The sequence below is a fragment of the Paroedura picta genome, chromosome 2 (assembly GCF_049243985.1).
Source record: "Paroedura picta isolate Pp20150507F chromosome 2, Ppicta_v3.0, whole genome shotgun sequence".
Classification (NCBI taxonomy): domain Eukaryota; kingdom Metazoa; phylum Chordata; class Lepidosauria; order Squamata; family Gekkonidae; genus Paroedura; species Paroedura picta.
In genome coordinates this window covers 1,887,381-1,900,393 of record NC_135370.1, presented here as the reverse complement: position 1 = coordinate 1,900,393, position 13,013 = coordinate 1,887,381, and the positions used below count along the sequence as shown (strand labels likewise).

Here is a 13,013-nt window from a genome sequence, read left to right as displayed (position 1 = left end):
GTTCCTTTCCATGTTTTTTTTTTTCCTAAGAAAAAGGTCTGTCCTAAAAGTCAATTCTCACATGACCTCAACTGAAGTCTACATATACCATAACATGAAACTTCCTGGGAGGAAAAGCAGCATGGGGAAGCCTGACCTTGTCAGATCTCAGAAGTTAAACAAGATTGGTACTTGGAAGCGAGATTACCAAAGGAAGACCTGCCTTTAAAGTGTCATGCTGGGGTCGTCATGAGTTGGCTGTTAGGGTTAGTTTGCCAGCTCCAGGTTGGGAAAGACCAGTGGCCTTACCTTCTGAGTGGGCGTGCCTCTCTCTCTCCAGTTCAAGACTTCCATCACTACATCAGGACTTCGCCCACCATACAGAAACCCGAAAACTCGGAAGGTATAACAGAGAAAGGAACAGAACAGCAAAAACATGCTAACAGGCCAACACAAGACAACCACATATAGCTTGCAACTTCTAGAGGGGGATGAAGATGTCTTCCTTTACCTCTGGGAAGAAGGACCCCTCACAGGTAAGGCCACTGGTCTTTCTCCCCCAGAGGCGGAAGACATCTTGGGACCTCCCCGAGCAGTGTCCCTCAGGGTGGGAAGTTGCTCACAAAGATATAGCCTCCTGGAGCACAGCTGTACCGAACACTGCATCAGCTGAACTAAATCTGTCGATCTTGTAATGCCTTGTAAAAGTAGACAGCGACGACCAAGTGGCGGCTTTACACATTTCTTCCACAGGAATATGGTTCAAAGAAGCAGCCGTAGTCGCAGCACTGCGCACCGAATGCGCCACAATGCCCTCTGGAACCTGGACACCTGCAGCTCTATAAGCCTCCACGATGCAATCCTTCAGGCACTTACTGATCGAAGACTTGGACATCCTATTACCCTTGTTTGGGGCAGTGATGGAAATGAAGATCAGTTCCGTCTTTCTGAATTCTGCCGTTCTGATCAAGAAGGCTTTCAAAGCCCTTCTCACATCTTAGGTATGATAAAGCTTCTCCAACTGATGCTTCAGGTATGGAAAGAACGTAGGCAATTGAATCTCCTGGAGCCTGTGAAAGGTAGAATTGATTTTGGGAATAAAAGCTGGATCCAGTCTGAGAGTAACTTTCTCTTTACGAAAAGTGCACAGCTTCGGATTGGAAGATACAGCTCCCAGCTCTCCGATCCTCCTGGCTGAGGTGACTGCCACCAGGAACAGAACCTTCATCCAAAGGAACTTTAGACTTATATCCGCAATCGGTTCAAAGGGCTTCTTGGTCAGAGCATTAAGTACCAGATTAAGCTTCCGGGTCGGAAATCTGTGTCTTACCGGAGGTCCCAACAAGGTAGCTCCTTTCAGAAACTGGGTTATATGGGGGTGCCGTGACAACCTTCTTCCATCAACCTTGGGGATGACCGCAGCAATCGCTGCCACTTGCCTCCTCAATGTGGCCGCTTTCAAACCTTTTGAATGCCATCCTGCAAAAAGGCCAGAATGTTCCCTACCGAAGGTGAGTACTGGAAAAGAGCAAACGTTATTCCGATCTTCAAAAAAGGGAGGAAGGATGACCCGGGAAACTACAGACCAGTGAGTCTGACCTCTGTTGTGGGGAAGATAATGGAGCAGATATTAAAGGGAGCGATCTGCAAACATCTGAAGGACAATTTGGTGATCCAAGGAAGTCAGCATGGATTTGTCTCCAACAGGTCCTGCCAGACCAACCTAGTTTCCTGTTTTGACCAAGTAACAGGTTTGCTGGATCGGGGAAATTCGGTTGATGTCATTTAGGGATAGGGAATTGGTTAGAGAACCGCACTCAAAGAGTTATTGTCAATGGTGTTTCATCAGACTGGAGAGAGGTGAGTAGCGGGGTACCTCAGGGCTCGGTGCTCAGCCTGGTACTTTTTAACATATTTATTAATGATCTAGATGAGGGGGTGGATGCTAGGCCGAATAGTAGGGCCCGAAATTGGTAATAATGACCACCTACGCAAAATCTGAGAATTTGCTTGTGTGAGGGATTTATAGGCACGTGAAGATAAGCCTCTTGGAAATCTAATGAAGTGAGATACTCCCCCTGTTGAATAGCTTCCTTGATTGAAAGAAGAGTCTCCATTCTGAATTTTCTTATGTTTACCGCTCGATTGAGGCGTTTCAGATCTAATATCGCCCTCCAATCGTCGTTTCTTTTGGGCACAGTGAAGAAAATTGAATAGAGACCTTTTTTGCTGGTCTGACAACGGTACTTCTTCTATGGCTCTTATTTGTAGCAAGTGAGCAATGGCCTTTAATGTCCGTGCTCTTTTGTCTGGACGGGTGCTTAATGGGGATTCTGGTGTAGGATGTCAGAACTCTATTGAGTAACCTTTCGACACTACTTCTATGGCCCACTTGTCTTGGACATACTGTGACCAGGTGTGTGTGAAGAGTTGTAACCTGCCCCCCACCGGAACACTCGAATAGTCAGTCCTTAGATTGCTTGGGCTCTCTCTCTGACTTCTCAAATCGCTGATTCTTGTAGAACCTCTGTCCAAAGCCACCTCTCCGGGATTGCTGTCTGGACTGGGACCAGGCCTGTCTCCTATCTTGTCGGCTCCTCAGAAAGGATCCACTGCTACAAAAGGAATAGAGTAAGGCCTGCGATCGTTTTTCCTAATAAACCTAGGCATTCCCCTTCTCTTCTCCTTTGAGTCAGTTAAGACCTTGTCCAGTGACTCTCCAAACAGCTTCTCCCCGTGAAACTGATAGGCTGTATCTATAACCTTTGAACAAACATCTGCCTGCCAGGCTCTAAGCCAAAGCACCCTATGGGAAGCAGAAGCTGAAGCTATAGTACGGGCATTAGAAATTGCAGCATCTAAGGTGGCATCAGCTGCAAAGGATACGCCCTGCAGTATCCTATTGGCACCCTCAAGGAGGCATTTATCCTTATCTCCTAAGAGCTGAACCATCTTCCTTGCCCACACAATGGTTGCTCGCATAACAATAGAAGAAACCGAAGAGGCCCTCAGTGCCATTGCTGCCGCCTCATGTGCCTTGCCTTGCGTAAGGATGAGACCTGTCCGAATCATAGTCCCTGGAACGGGGGAGGGGAAGGAGATGAATCAGATCTCCCCTTACTATTGTTACCCAGGGCCTTCCAGATAGGGCGGAGTTGACTAGAAATGGACTTATTAATGGCCTCCAACAATTCAGAAGACAAGAAATCATGCCCGGTGGGCCTTACTGTCCCTTGCGAGGTAGATTCCTTCCAAGCAACCAAATCGTCCATTTCAGGAGCTTGCTGGATTCCCTCGTTGCCGGCTGTAAAATGGCCGTTGCCATTGCTAGCCGTGTTGAGGGGAACGCTCTCTGCTGACGGCGCGGCAGTGTTCCTGGAGTGTTTTGAAGAGCGCTTTTCCTCCCCCACTCTGACCAGATGCGGGGCGGTCTTCTCCAACACGCCCGCCGGCCCAGGGAGCTGCACATTGCCCTCCCACACATGTGCCGCAACGTCCTCCTCAGAGAGAAACTCCTCTTCCCGAGAAGCAGCCATTTCTCTCTCTGGGTCTTCAACAGCACGCAGAAAACAGTCAGGGGAGGTCCCAGGACTGAGCGGTAAAAAACTGTTGTCTCCAGCAGCCTCAAAGGCTAAAATTACCAACCCCCGAAGTGCAAGCAAGAGAAAATTCAGATAGAGTCAAGAATAGAGTTAGAATAGGTAGAAAATAGGAGTAGAATTTAAGCCTGCTAGCAGAGCTATAAAAAACGTGCTCTCCCTGATTAAGAGGCAGGAAAGAACTGGAGAGAGAGGGGCACACCCACTCAGAAGGCGGGGAAAGGAAAAAAGTGAGCCTGCTTCCCTGAACTGAGGACTGAAAACACCCAAGATGTCTTCCGCCTCTGGGGGAGAAACTCCAGGAGATTTGGAGAAGGAGCATGGGGAGGACGGGGCACCAGGTGGGGTACACTGCTATACCGTCTACCGTCCAGAGAATCCATTTTCTGCAAGGAAAATGATATCTACAGTTTGAAGACATGCTGAAATTTTGGAATATCTCCAGGTCCCACTGGCATCCCTACTTTGATCAGAGGAAGCTAAAAATGTTTTTGACCAAGGAATTACAGTCTCTGTTACCAAGTGATTGTTTCCTGTTATGAAAATACAAGCTGGATTAATGTCTAATGTGTAAATGTTATGCTTTTAACATTTTAATTTGTGGTTATGGATCTGGACGAATAATTGGAATTTTGTGGGTCATTAATGATTGTTTCGTGTTTGTATGGCTTGTTGACTGCAATAAAGATTACTGCTCCTGCTACTTCCCTTAATCCCTATGGGAAAGGTCATAAAGACCATATGGGAAGACACAGAGATTAGGGAAGATTCTTAGAAGGTCATTATTGATTCCATGTTCCCCTCTCTCAATTATTTTCCTGGGAGATTGTCTGCATCCACCAGGCAAATGACAACCGTTGTCTGTCAAAAAACCCCATGTATTTCTTCCATGAGTTTATCTCTGCTGTTATTAATGTATCCGTCTAGCCCTACAGGGATGCCCTGAGATAATCCAGACGCTTTTGTTCTGACATCCAAGGTTGATTTCCTGCTCTTGTATTTTATGTATGTTAACCTCCCCAAATGTGCGACACCGCTGCTCCCTTTTTCCCTCTATTCCCCTCCCAGTTTGATATCCTTAATTCCCATGTCTTCCCATCTCTTGATGGCTGGTCTGTTATCTTCATATTATTACTTTCTGTACCTGGTTCAAATTCCCAGGGGAGGGGAGCCCTATTGAGCCCCCATAGTTCCTACCATATGCTTTGTGGGTCAGTTCTGACTATGTCTCCAATGTAGATGCGTGCATTTCTAAAAAATAAATTTCAAATCAAGGAGTTTGCTTATTTAGAAATCAAAGACTCTCATAGTCATATGGCTCATATTTCCACATTCACCAATAATAAAATAAGACAAAGGCTATATTGAACCACTGAGTAATAATCTCCTTGGTTTCCCTGGCTATAGATGAAAATAACGACATGAGACAACTTGTCCAGACCTTTGAGACGCTGAACTCATGGTAGTCAAATGTAACATTGTAATACGTCCTGTCCTAAAAATTAAAGAGAATTAACCATTAGAAATTCTACAAACAGTCAATTTTGAATGATTCAGAAGTCGTTATTCTTTAAATACTTTTATTACACAGATCGGCTTTTTTAAAAAGACTTTACTAGTGTATTGAGTCCCAGCCATTTGTAGAGCTGAGTCAATTTAATCAGATGAATGAGGTTTGTTGTACAGATAGTGGGTTGGATCCTACAATTATTCTACCACTCCTCTGAATAACATTTACACATGTACGTATTTAAAATGTTTATGCCACATTTTTTTCCCTTTAGCTCAAGGCTCAGGCCTTCCAGTCACAGAATGGTTCTGCCTCCCCCACCTTTCCATGGCGGTCTACAGAACTCCATGAAATACTGATTCTGGCAGACAGGGAGCTCTGAGGAATGACATAAGAGTGGTCTGCAGCCGGAAATGGAAATCCATTAAAATTGTCAGTTTAGTCCCAATCTGGTAACTAGGCATGTGAAGAAAATAAGAAGAGCCTGGCCGGATCAGACCAGTGGTCCATCTAGTCCACCATCCTTCCTGACCCACACGGTAGCCAACTATTTCTTTTGGACAGCCAACAACAAGGCATAGAGGTGCCGAGGTGCTGTTGCCTCTTGGCTCTGGGATTCACAGGATTAGTGCCTCTGAATGTGGAGGTCCCCCCCACCCCCAGCCACCATGGCTAGTACCCATTCACAGATGTATCCTCCATAAATCTATCTAGTCCTCCTTTCAAGCTGTTTATTCCTGTATCTATCACTACGTCGTCTGGCAATGAATTCCTCATTTTAATCACTCTCTGTATAAAGATAAGAACATATGTCCATATGCTAAGATAGGGCTGCCAACTTCAGATAAGGAAATTCTTGGAGATTGGGGGGGGGAGAGACTTGCCAATAGCACAGTTTTAGGAGGGGTGGATCTTCAGCAGTGATGTGATCTTTATGACTGACCATAAGATCTACCCTCTGAAGCTGCCATTTCTTCCAGGGGAACTGATCTCTGTAGTTCGGACACTATCAGAGTATTTTATTCTAGGTTCTTCCTTGTACCACCCAAAAAATAGGGCCTTAGACCCATTTAAATCTACTTCTCTACTACCATTAAAATTAAAGTCTTAGGAGAACTCCAGGCCCCACCTGAAGCTTGAGAACTCTAGACCTGAGATGGGGTGGGGAGCATAATGAATAAGATAAGGCTTAGAACTACTTCACAAGCACAAAATTGCACAATAATGTGCAAGAGAGAATACAGTGCCCCCTGCTGGACATTCCTTAATATCTACTACAGCAAAATATTGCAGCCGGCAGTACATCCCTGGATGCATAAACAGAGAGGGGGGGGGGGAAAGAGATCTCCAGGTTATCCTTACAACAGTCTTGAGTCTGCAGTGATGTAAGCCCTAAGGTCTTGGGTCACCACCCCCACTTTACGAAATGCAAAAAGGATAGTAATGAAAGCAGCAGACAACAATGTTGGATCCATTTGATGGAATTTGTTAGAAATGTGATGAGGCTACAGGTTCACTTTTTCACATGGGGTGGTCTTGTAAAACAGGTAGAGCTAGCGTAAAAGGTAAAGGTATCCCCTGTGCAAGCACCGAGTCATGTCTGACCCTTGGGGTGACGCCCTCCAGCGTTTTCATGGCAGACTCAATACAGAGTGGCCTTGCCAGTGCCTTCCCCAGTCATTACCGTTTAATCCCCAGCAACCTGGGTACTCATTTTACCCACCTTGGAAGGATGGAAGGCTGAGTCAACCTTGAGCCGGCTGCTGGGATTGAACTCCCAGCCTCATGGGCAGAGCTTCAGACTGCATGTCTGCTGCCTTAGCACTCTGCGCCACAAGAGGCTCTTTGCAGAGCTAGAGCTAGGTATTTTTCCTGTCAATTTACCTGTATTTGCAAGAGGTTTTTTTCATGCTGCAACTGCAGCCAGGCTTTAAGTTGCCTTGAGGTGGAAGCAACAACACTGGCCTGATTAGGATCTATGGCTGGAGAAGCTCAAGGAGTTTGCTATAATGGTAAAACTGACTAATCTGGTGGACTATCAGAATAACATTGAGACTTTTTCTTAGAAAATTTTGATTAATGTTGGATTATAGACTCTCTTTTCTCTTCTTTTACTATAAACCTTAATGAATTATATTAAACAAAAGCAATAACATTCATTTTTGTAAAATTCCTTACTTCTTCAATATCCGTGCGATATTCTTGCTCTATGAGATGAAAGCCTGAGAATCCCAGCCCGTTCCGGAAAAATTTGCACGCTCTCATCCTCAGAATAAGTTGCCAAATGAGTTTCCGAAAAGTCTTTGGAAGAACACCGAGAAAACAGAACATCACAGGGGTCAGTGGGTTGGAGGAAGTCCCACTCATATGGGAGGGAGAGAGAGAGAAGCACCCAGTTCAGAACCCAGAGACAACACTGACTTACGACTGCTTAAAATTATACATGATGAACAAGGCTAACTTCAGCACGGCAAGAATTCAGCCTAGGCCAGCTTCATGGTTTCCTTATGGATTGCATGGCAAGCATGTGTTTGTGTGTGTGGGGGGGGGGGGAGGGCTTTCTTAGTCAAGGGAGGGGCCACCAAGTAGGATTGTGTGCTTGTTTTTAACTTGTGCCTTTAGTAGCAACGCTGAATCTTGGGCACTGGTGACCAAACTGTGGCTCTCCAGATGTTTAGGTGGTCATGGGAATTGTAGTCCATGGATATCTGAAGAGCCACAGTTTGGCCACCCTTGCTCTAGACTCTTAACTGAGTCAGCAAGGGTCAACAGAATGCCATCAAAAGTGGAAAGGACATTGTTCTTCAAGACATCAGGCTTTCCCACCAGCATTACCTCTGACTTATCCCCTAAGAAATTAAGATAGATAGATACATTTATTTTGGTCAACGACCAGTACAAAATACAAAACAGTAAAACACTATATAAGATAGATTAAAAGTTCCAAAATATTTCATGTATTCAATAAATCCATCCTAACCCTTTTACATATTTAGGCATTTCTACATTTAATTGCTAGCCTTGCATATTTGGCAATAATATGGGATAAATTCTTATTTTTATCCAAAATGAGTTCCTTTAATTTGGCTTGTCTTGAAGTAGCCCTTAAGTCGATAAAGATAGAATACAGTAATTCCTGAGCTGCCCTCGGTAACATTTGGGAAATTGATTATAAATACAGCAATCAAAAATCACATGTTCGGTGTTCTCAATGTTACTGTCCTGGCATAAGCAAGTTTGTTCCTGGGGTGGAAGCTTATTATATTTTCCCTCTACCCATGCTGATAATGGGTAGAGGGAAAGCGCAATAATGTAAATGCCCTTCTAAATTCAGAATTATCAATATTAGAAAGATAGGGCATAAGAGACAATCTATTTAGAAGAGAGGCGTCATACAGTGGATTATTGATTCTATTCAAATCATGCTGTCTTTCCACATCCTGTATTCTTTGCTTTACCATAAAATCCTAACTTCCTGTTAATAGCCTGTACTTGTGGAGCAGTAAATGTGTCAAATAATATTAGATAGGATAGACTTATCCTATCTACTAATACATATGCAGTATTGGGGTGGATCCAACCATCCTCCATCTAGTCTTCTTCCAATCCAAGACTCCCTCCCAACTTAAGTGGCTCTTCAGGTGAAAGAAGAGTCTCTTTGGTTGTATGAAGGCTCCTAGCAGGATAAAGCTTCCAACTTTGCTCAGTGGTGGGATAGGGTGTAGGGTTCACCCCTCCGTGTTTCTGTATGAATTGCGACAGTCATCCTTAGCAGGTCTGCTTAGAATGCCATTCAAGGGGAGGTGTTCTTAGGATTTAAATTTTAAAGCCCTGGCTTCTGATTCATTTTTTCAGTCTTGTTATGCTCTGGATGACTACCCTCAATGATACCACTAATGATTATCTTGCTGTCAAATAAGCTTTCCAAAGCTACAGACTGAATGCATTAAAACAAGCATTTGGTGAAAAACACGGGAGTTGGCGATAGATCATCTTTAAGAAGCATTGCATACAGCATTGCAGTTTCTTCAAGGCCAGACATTTGTGGCAGGGAAGGTGTACCCTGCCCTCCACACTCCACAGAAGCAGCTGTTCTTCTATTTTCCATTGCCTGTATTGGCTTCCCTTTTTCAGCCAACATCTATATTCAAGTGAAGGTCCCTTGCATGTCCACTGGATGTAAAAGTTCTGATACAAATCAGGGTTTTTCAAAGGGCTGCCCTCAGTAACGTTCCCTGCTTATGACCAAACCCCCTATGTGAGCTCTTGTGTGCCTATCTTAGAGGACAGGGCTGACCTTCCTTTTCTTTTCACACAATGCCTCTCCCTCCACTATGCTGATAGACTAGATCCAACACTTTGTACTGGGGATGTCAGACCTCAGGTGGGACCTGGGGATCCCCCCCAGAATTACAACTCATCTCCAGACTATAGAGATCCATTCCCCTGGAGAAAATGAATAATTTGGAGGGTAGACTCTGTGGCCCTGTACCACACTGAGGTCCCTGTTCTCCCCAGGCTCCACTTTCCCAACCTGGATCTGGCAACCCTGAACCCTACCCATCCCCTACCAATGCCCAGGGGACCTGGCACCCTAATTTGCGCAGGAGGGAGGCGCCATACCTTAGCTCCATGATGTTGTTGAACATGCTTAGTTCGTTTATATCCTATAAAACAAAATTATATGCATGAATTCAAGTTTGTTTAAAACCCAGTATGTAGCATACAATGAAAATGCGGATGAACGCCTATGCCTTACCAGCTATAGTTCCAAGGAAGAAAAAGAGGAATCCTTACCTGGGTTATAACCCATTCAGGTAGTGTTTATTCACTACAAAACACCTCCAGCCTAAATACGGGTAACCAAATAGGATACTGCACTATATAAAATGATTTATGGAACACAGAAGAACCTTGCATTCATCAGTTGTCCCTGTGCCTCTGCAACTATGGAGCAGGAAGAACGAAGGCTGCAGAAAGCATATTACTGAGGAAGGGGATAAAATCTAGCCTGAACACTTTCCCGTTTTTCATTAATGGCTGAAAGGTTAGTGTAGTGATGGCCGCACTGATGCATCACTTCTGGTAGGATCTCCGGAAGCAACGTAGAGTAACTCTAGGTATTGGTGGAAACTCTATGGTTTGACCCTCCCCCACATGTCCCCTCCTCAACACTCAAACTAGGCTGAGAGTGGCAACCCTATTAAGGAATTCATTCCAGCAACAGAAACCTTCACTTTATCTGAATGTGGGCAGATAGTGCATATTTTTAACATTCAGACAGGGGAGGCAGCTAATTTGTTAGCTTGGTCACAAAACCACTTTAATTGCAGTTATTGTATGAAAACCAGGGTTTCATCTAGCAGACAGACATTGACAAATGCTGGGCTCATTTTTCAGGGAGATCGTGAAAGGTGAGAGAGATTTTGAAGTCTTGGGCAATGGTGGCAATGATGATACCAGGGCCCATTCCGCACATGTTGGATAATGCACTTTCAGTGCACTTTAGAAGTAGAGTATCCTGTTCTGCACAGGAAAACCCAGCTGCAAAAGTACATTGAAACTGCATTATCCAATGTGTTCAGAACACAAGCCAAGATCAGGAAGGCCCCACTCACAAGACATACAAACTTTGGCCAATAAACTAGCTTCAAGCCACCATTTCAGATGACAGCATGATGCATCCCAACTAGGCATTATTAGAGTGGTGCACATTTGAATGATCATAGCAACCAGAGTTAAGGTAAACCAAGTTTTTTTTCACAGCAGCAGTTTCTATTGTAAAATAAAGGGACACAGTTTCTAATAATTATAACAACTCCCACAGAGAGGGATAATATAATCTCCATATTGAACAACAGCCTGAGGTAAAAGTGATTTTTCCTAAGATCAGTTACTGAGTTCCTGTGGATAACTGAACATTCATGGTCACTATACTTTGATCCTATACTAGGGTGCTTCTACACCAGAGCGATTTGTGATTGATTAGTTCCCGATGCAATTCTGTGTGAAATCACTCCTAGTAGGACATGCAGAAAATCTTTCTTCTATGTTTCTGTTTTGAAAATATTGTTGTGGAAAGCAGGGTTGCACTTACCTGTGACCACTGTTCATAGAGTGGTCTGTCCATTCAAACATGGGGTACTGCGAAGTCGCAGGCCTGCTACAGAGAAAGAACTTGCAAGCTAAACTTCTAGAAACCTCCCAAGAGTGCCAGCCCTTTCCCTCACAGGGAGACTTTCCCACATAAAGTCACATGATGTGGGAGGAGATAGCACTCTCCCCTCAGTCCTAGACCCCTTTGCTGCTGCCAGGCAATCAGCAATCATCATCAGCCCACTGCAGGGTAGGAGGGAGGGTTGTGTGAATGCACAGAAGACCACTCGATGAACAGCGGTTACAGGTAAATGCAACCATGTTTTCATCTTTGTGGCTTCTATATGTTCTCACATGGGAGATTAACAAGATCACTCACCGAAGGAGGTGGCAGTGGGCTAAGAACAGAGGATTATCTGAAGGACCACTTTACCTTTGGAGGAGCTGGGAGAAGGAGAGCATTATCTCAGGAGCTGAATGCTAGCTCCGCCCTCTGCTGAGTAGGCTTTTGTACTATAAAAGGCTCTTGCTTGCCAGAGGAAGCAGTGTTTGGAGGAGCTGGGAGAAAAAGAGCATTATCTCAGGAACTGACTCAGGAGTTGACTGCTAGCTCCGCCCTCTGCTGAGTAGGCCTTTGTGCTATAAAAGGCTCTTGCTTGCCAGAGGAAGCAGTCTTTGGAGGAGCTGGGAGAAGGAGAGCATTATCTCAGGAGCTGACTACTAGCTCCGCCCTCTGCTTAGTAGGCCTTTGTCCTATAAAAGACTCTTGCTTGCCAGAGGCGTGCACCAAAGGTGCGTGCAATACTAACAAAACCCAAAGGACTCTTGGGGTCTGGATTAAACCAGAATACTCTGTAAAGAGCCAAGAGCAGGAGCTATAAGACTCTTGGCTGTTGGCTTTTCACCTGAGGATCAAACTGAAGGTTCACTGAAGTGTAGGACTGTTTGTGGAGCAGTTCAGATGAATCAAAGTGGCATGATGACTGAAGAAGGTTGCGTAGTGACATGTACCATCTGTGGAATGTTTGTCTTTTTACCTCAGGGGGACAATTTTTACGAATGCAGCAAGTGCAAATTAGTGGCTCTGCTGGAGGAGAAGGTCCAGGGAGTAGAGAAACGATTGATTACATTGTAGGAGGAGGGAAATCTATCAAGAGAAAATCAGGAACACCTAATACAGGAGGGTAATGTGTTTTCATCAGTCCTTCCTGTAAGTGGCTGAGGCATAGGAAGAGAGAGAAAATTATGCAAGTAAATGGCTATGTCAATGGTGTCGACGGGAACGGTTTGGATTTCTGGATCATGGTCAATGATATCAATATGAAGGGCTATTATCAGGAGACGGCGTGCACCTTACAAGGGACGGGGAAAGTATTTTTGGGAGAACCCTTGTACAATTTGTGAAGAGGGCTTTAAACTAGACACAAAGGGGGAGTGAGATGTAAATTCAGAACTTGGTGTGATGGCAGGATCTGAACATGAGCAGATCTCAAATCTACAGGGAATGTTACATAAGCAGGGAACTACTAGCTTACAAGGAAGTTCAAAAACCAAAACCATGAGGCACACAAAGGATGGATTACGATGTCTCTACACTAATGCACTGAGTATGGGAAACAAGCAGGAGGAAATAGTAGTCGTAATAGAGGAAGGGGGCTATGACCTAATAGGAATCACAGAAACTTGGTAGGATAATACTCACAATTGGAATACTAAAATTGAAGGGTACAATCTATTCAGAAGGGACAGACAAGAAAAGAAGGGGAGAGGTGAAGCAATATATGTTAGGAATCTTTATACTTGTGAAGAAATACAGGTACCCGAGCATG

At 44.5% G+C, this 13,013-nt stretch overlaps 1 protein-coding gene across 1 annotated transcript in view; it reads right to left on the bottom strand.

Annotated features, from left to right (window-relative positions):
- LOC143828993 (cyclic nucleotide-binding domain-containing protein 2-like) overlaps positions 1 to 13,013 on the bottom strand; it is a 51,016-nt gene that overhangs the window by 25,930 nt on the left and 12,073 nt on the right. Inside the window, exons 2-4 of the mRNA XM_077319200.1 lie at positions 9,712 to 9,755; positions 7,267 to 7,389; positions 5,020 to 5,073 (exon numbers count right to left, since the gene is read on the bottom strand). Of these exons, the coding sequence (XP_077175315.1) occupies positions 5,020 to 5,073; positions 7,267 to 7,353 (141 nt within the window). The 5' untranslated portion in view covers positions 7,354 to 7,389; positions 9,712 to 9,755. The remainder of the gene's footprint in view (positions 1 to 5,019; positions 5,074 to 7,266; positions 7,390 to 9,711; positions 9,756 to 13,013) is intronic.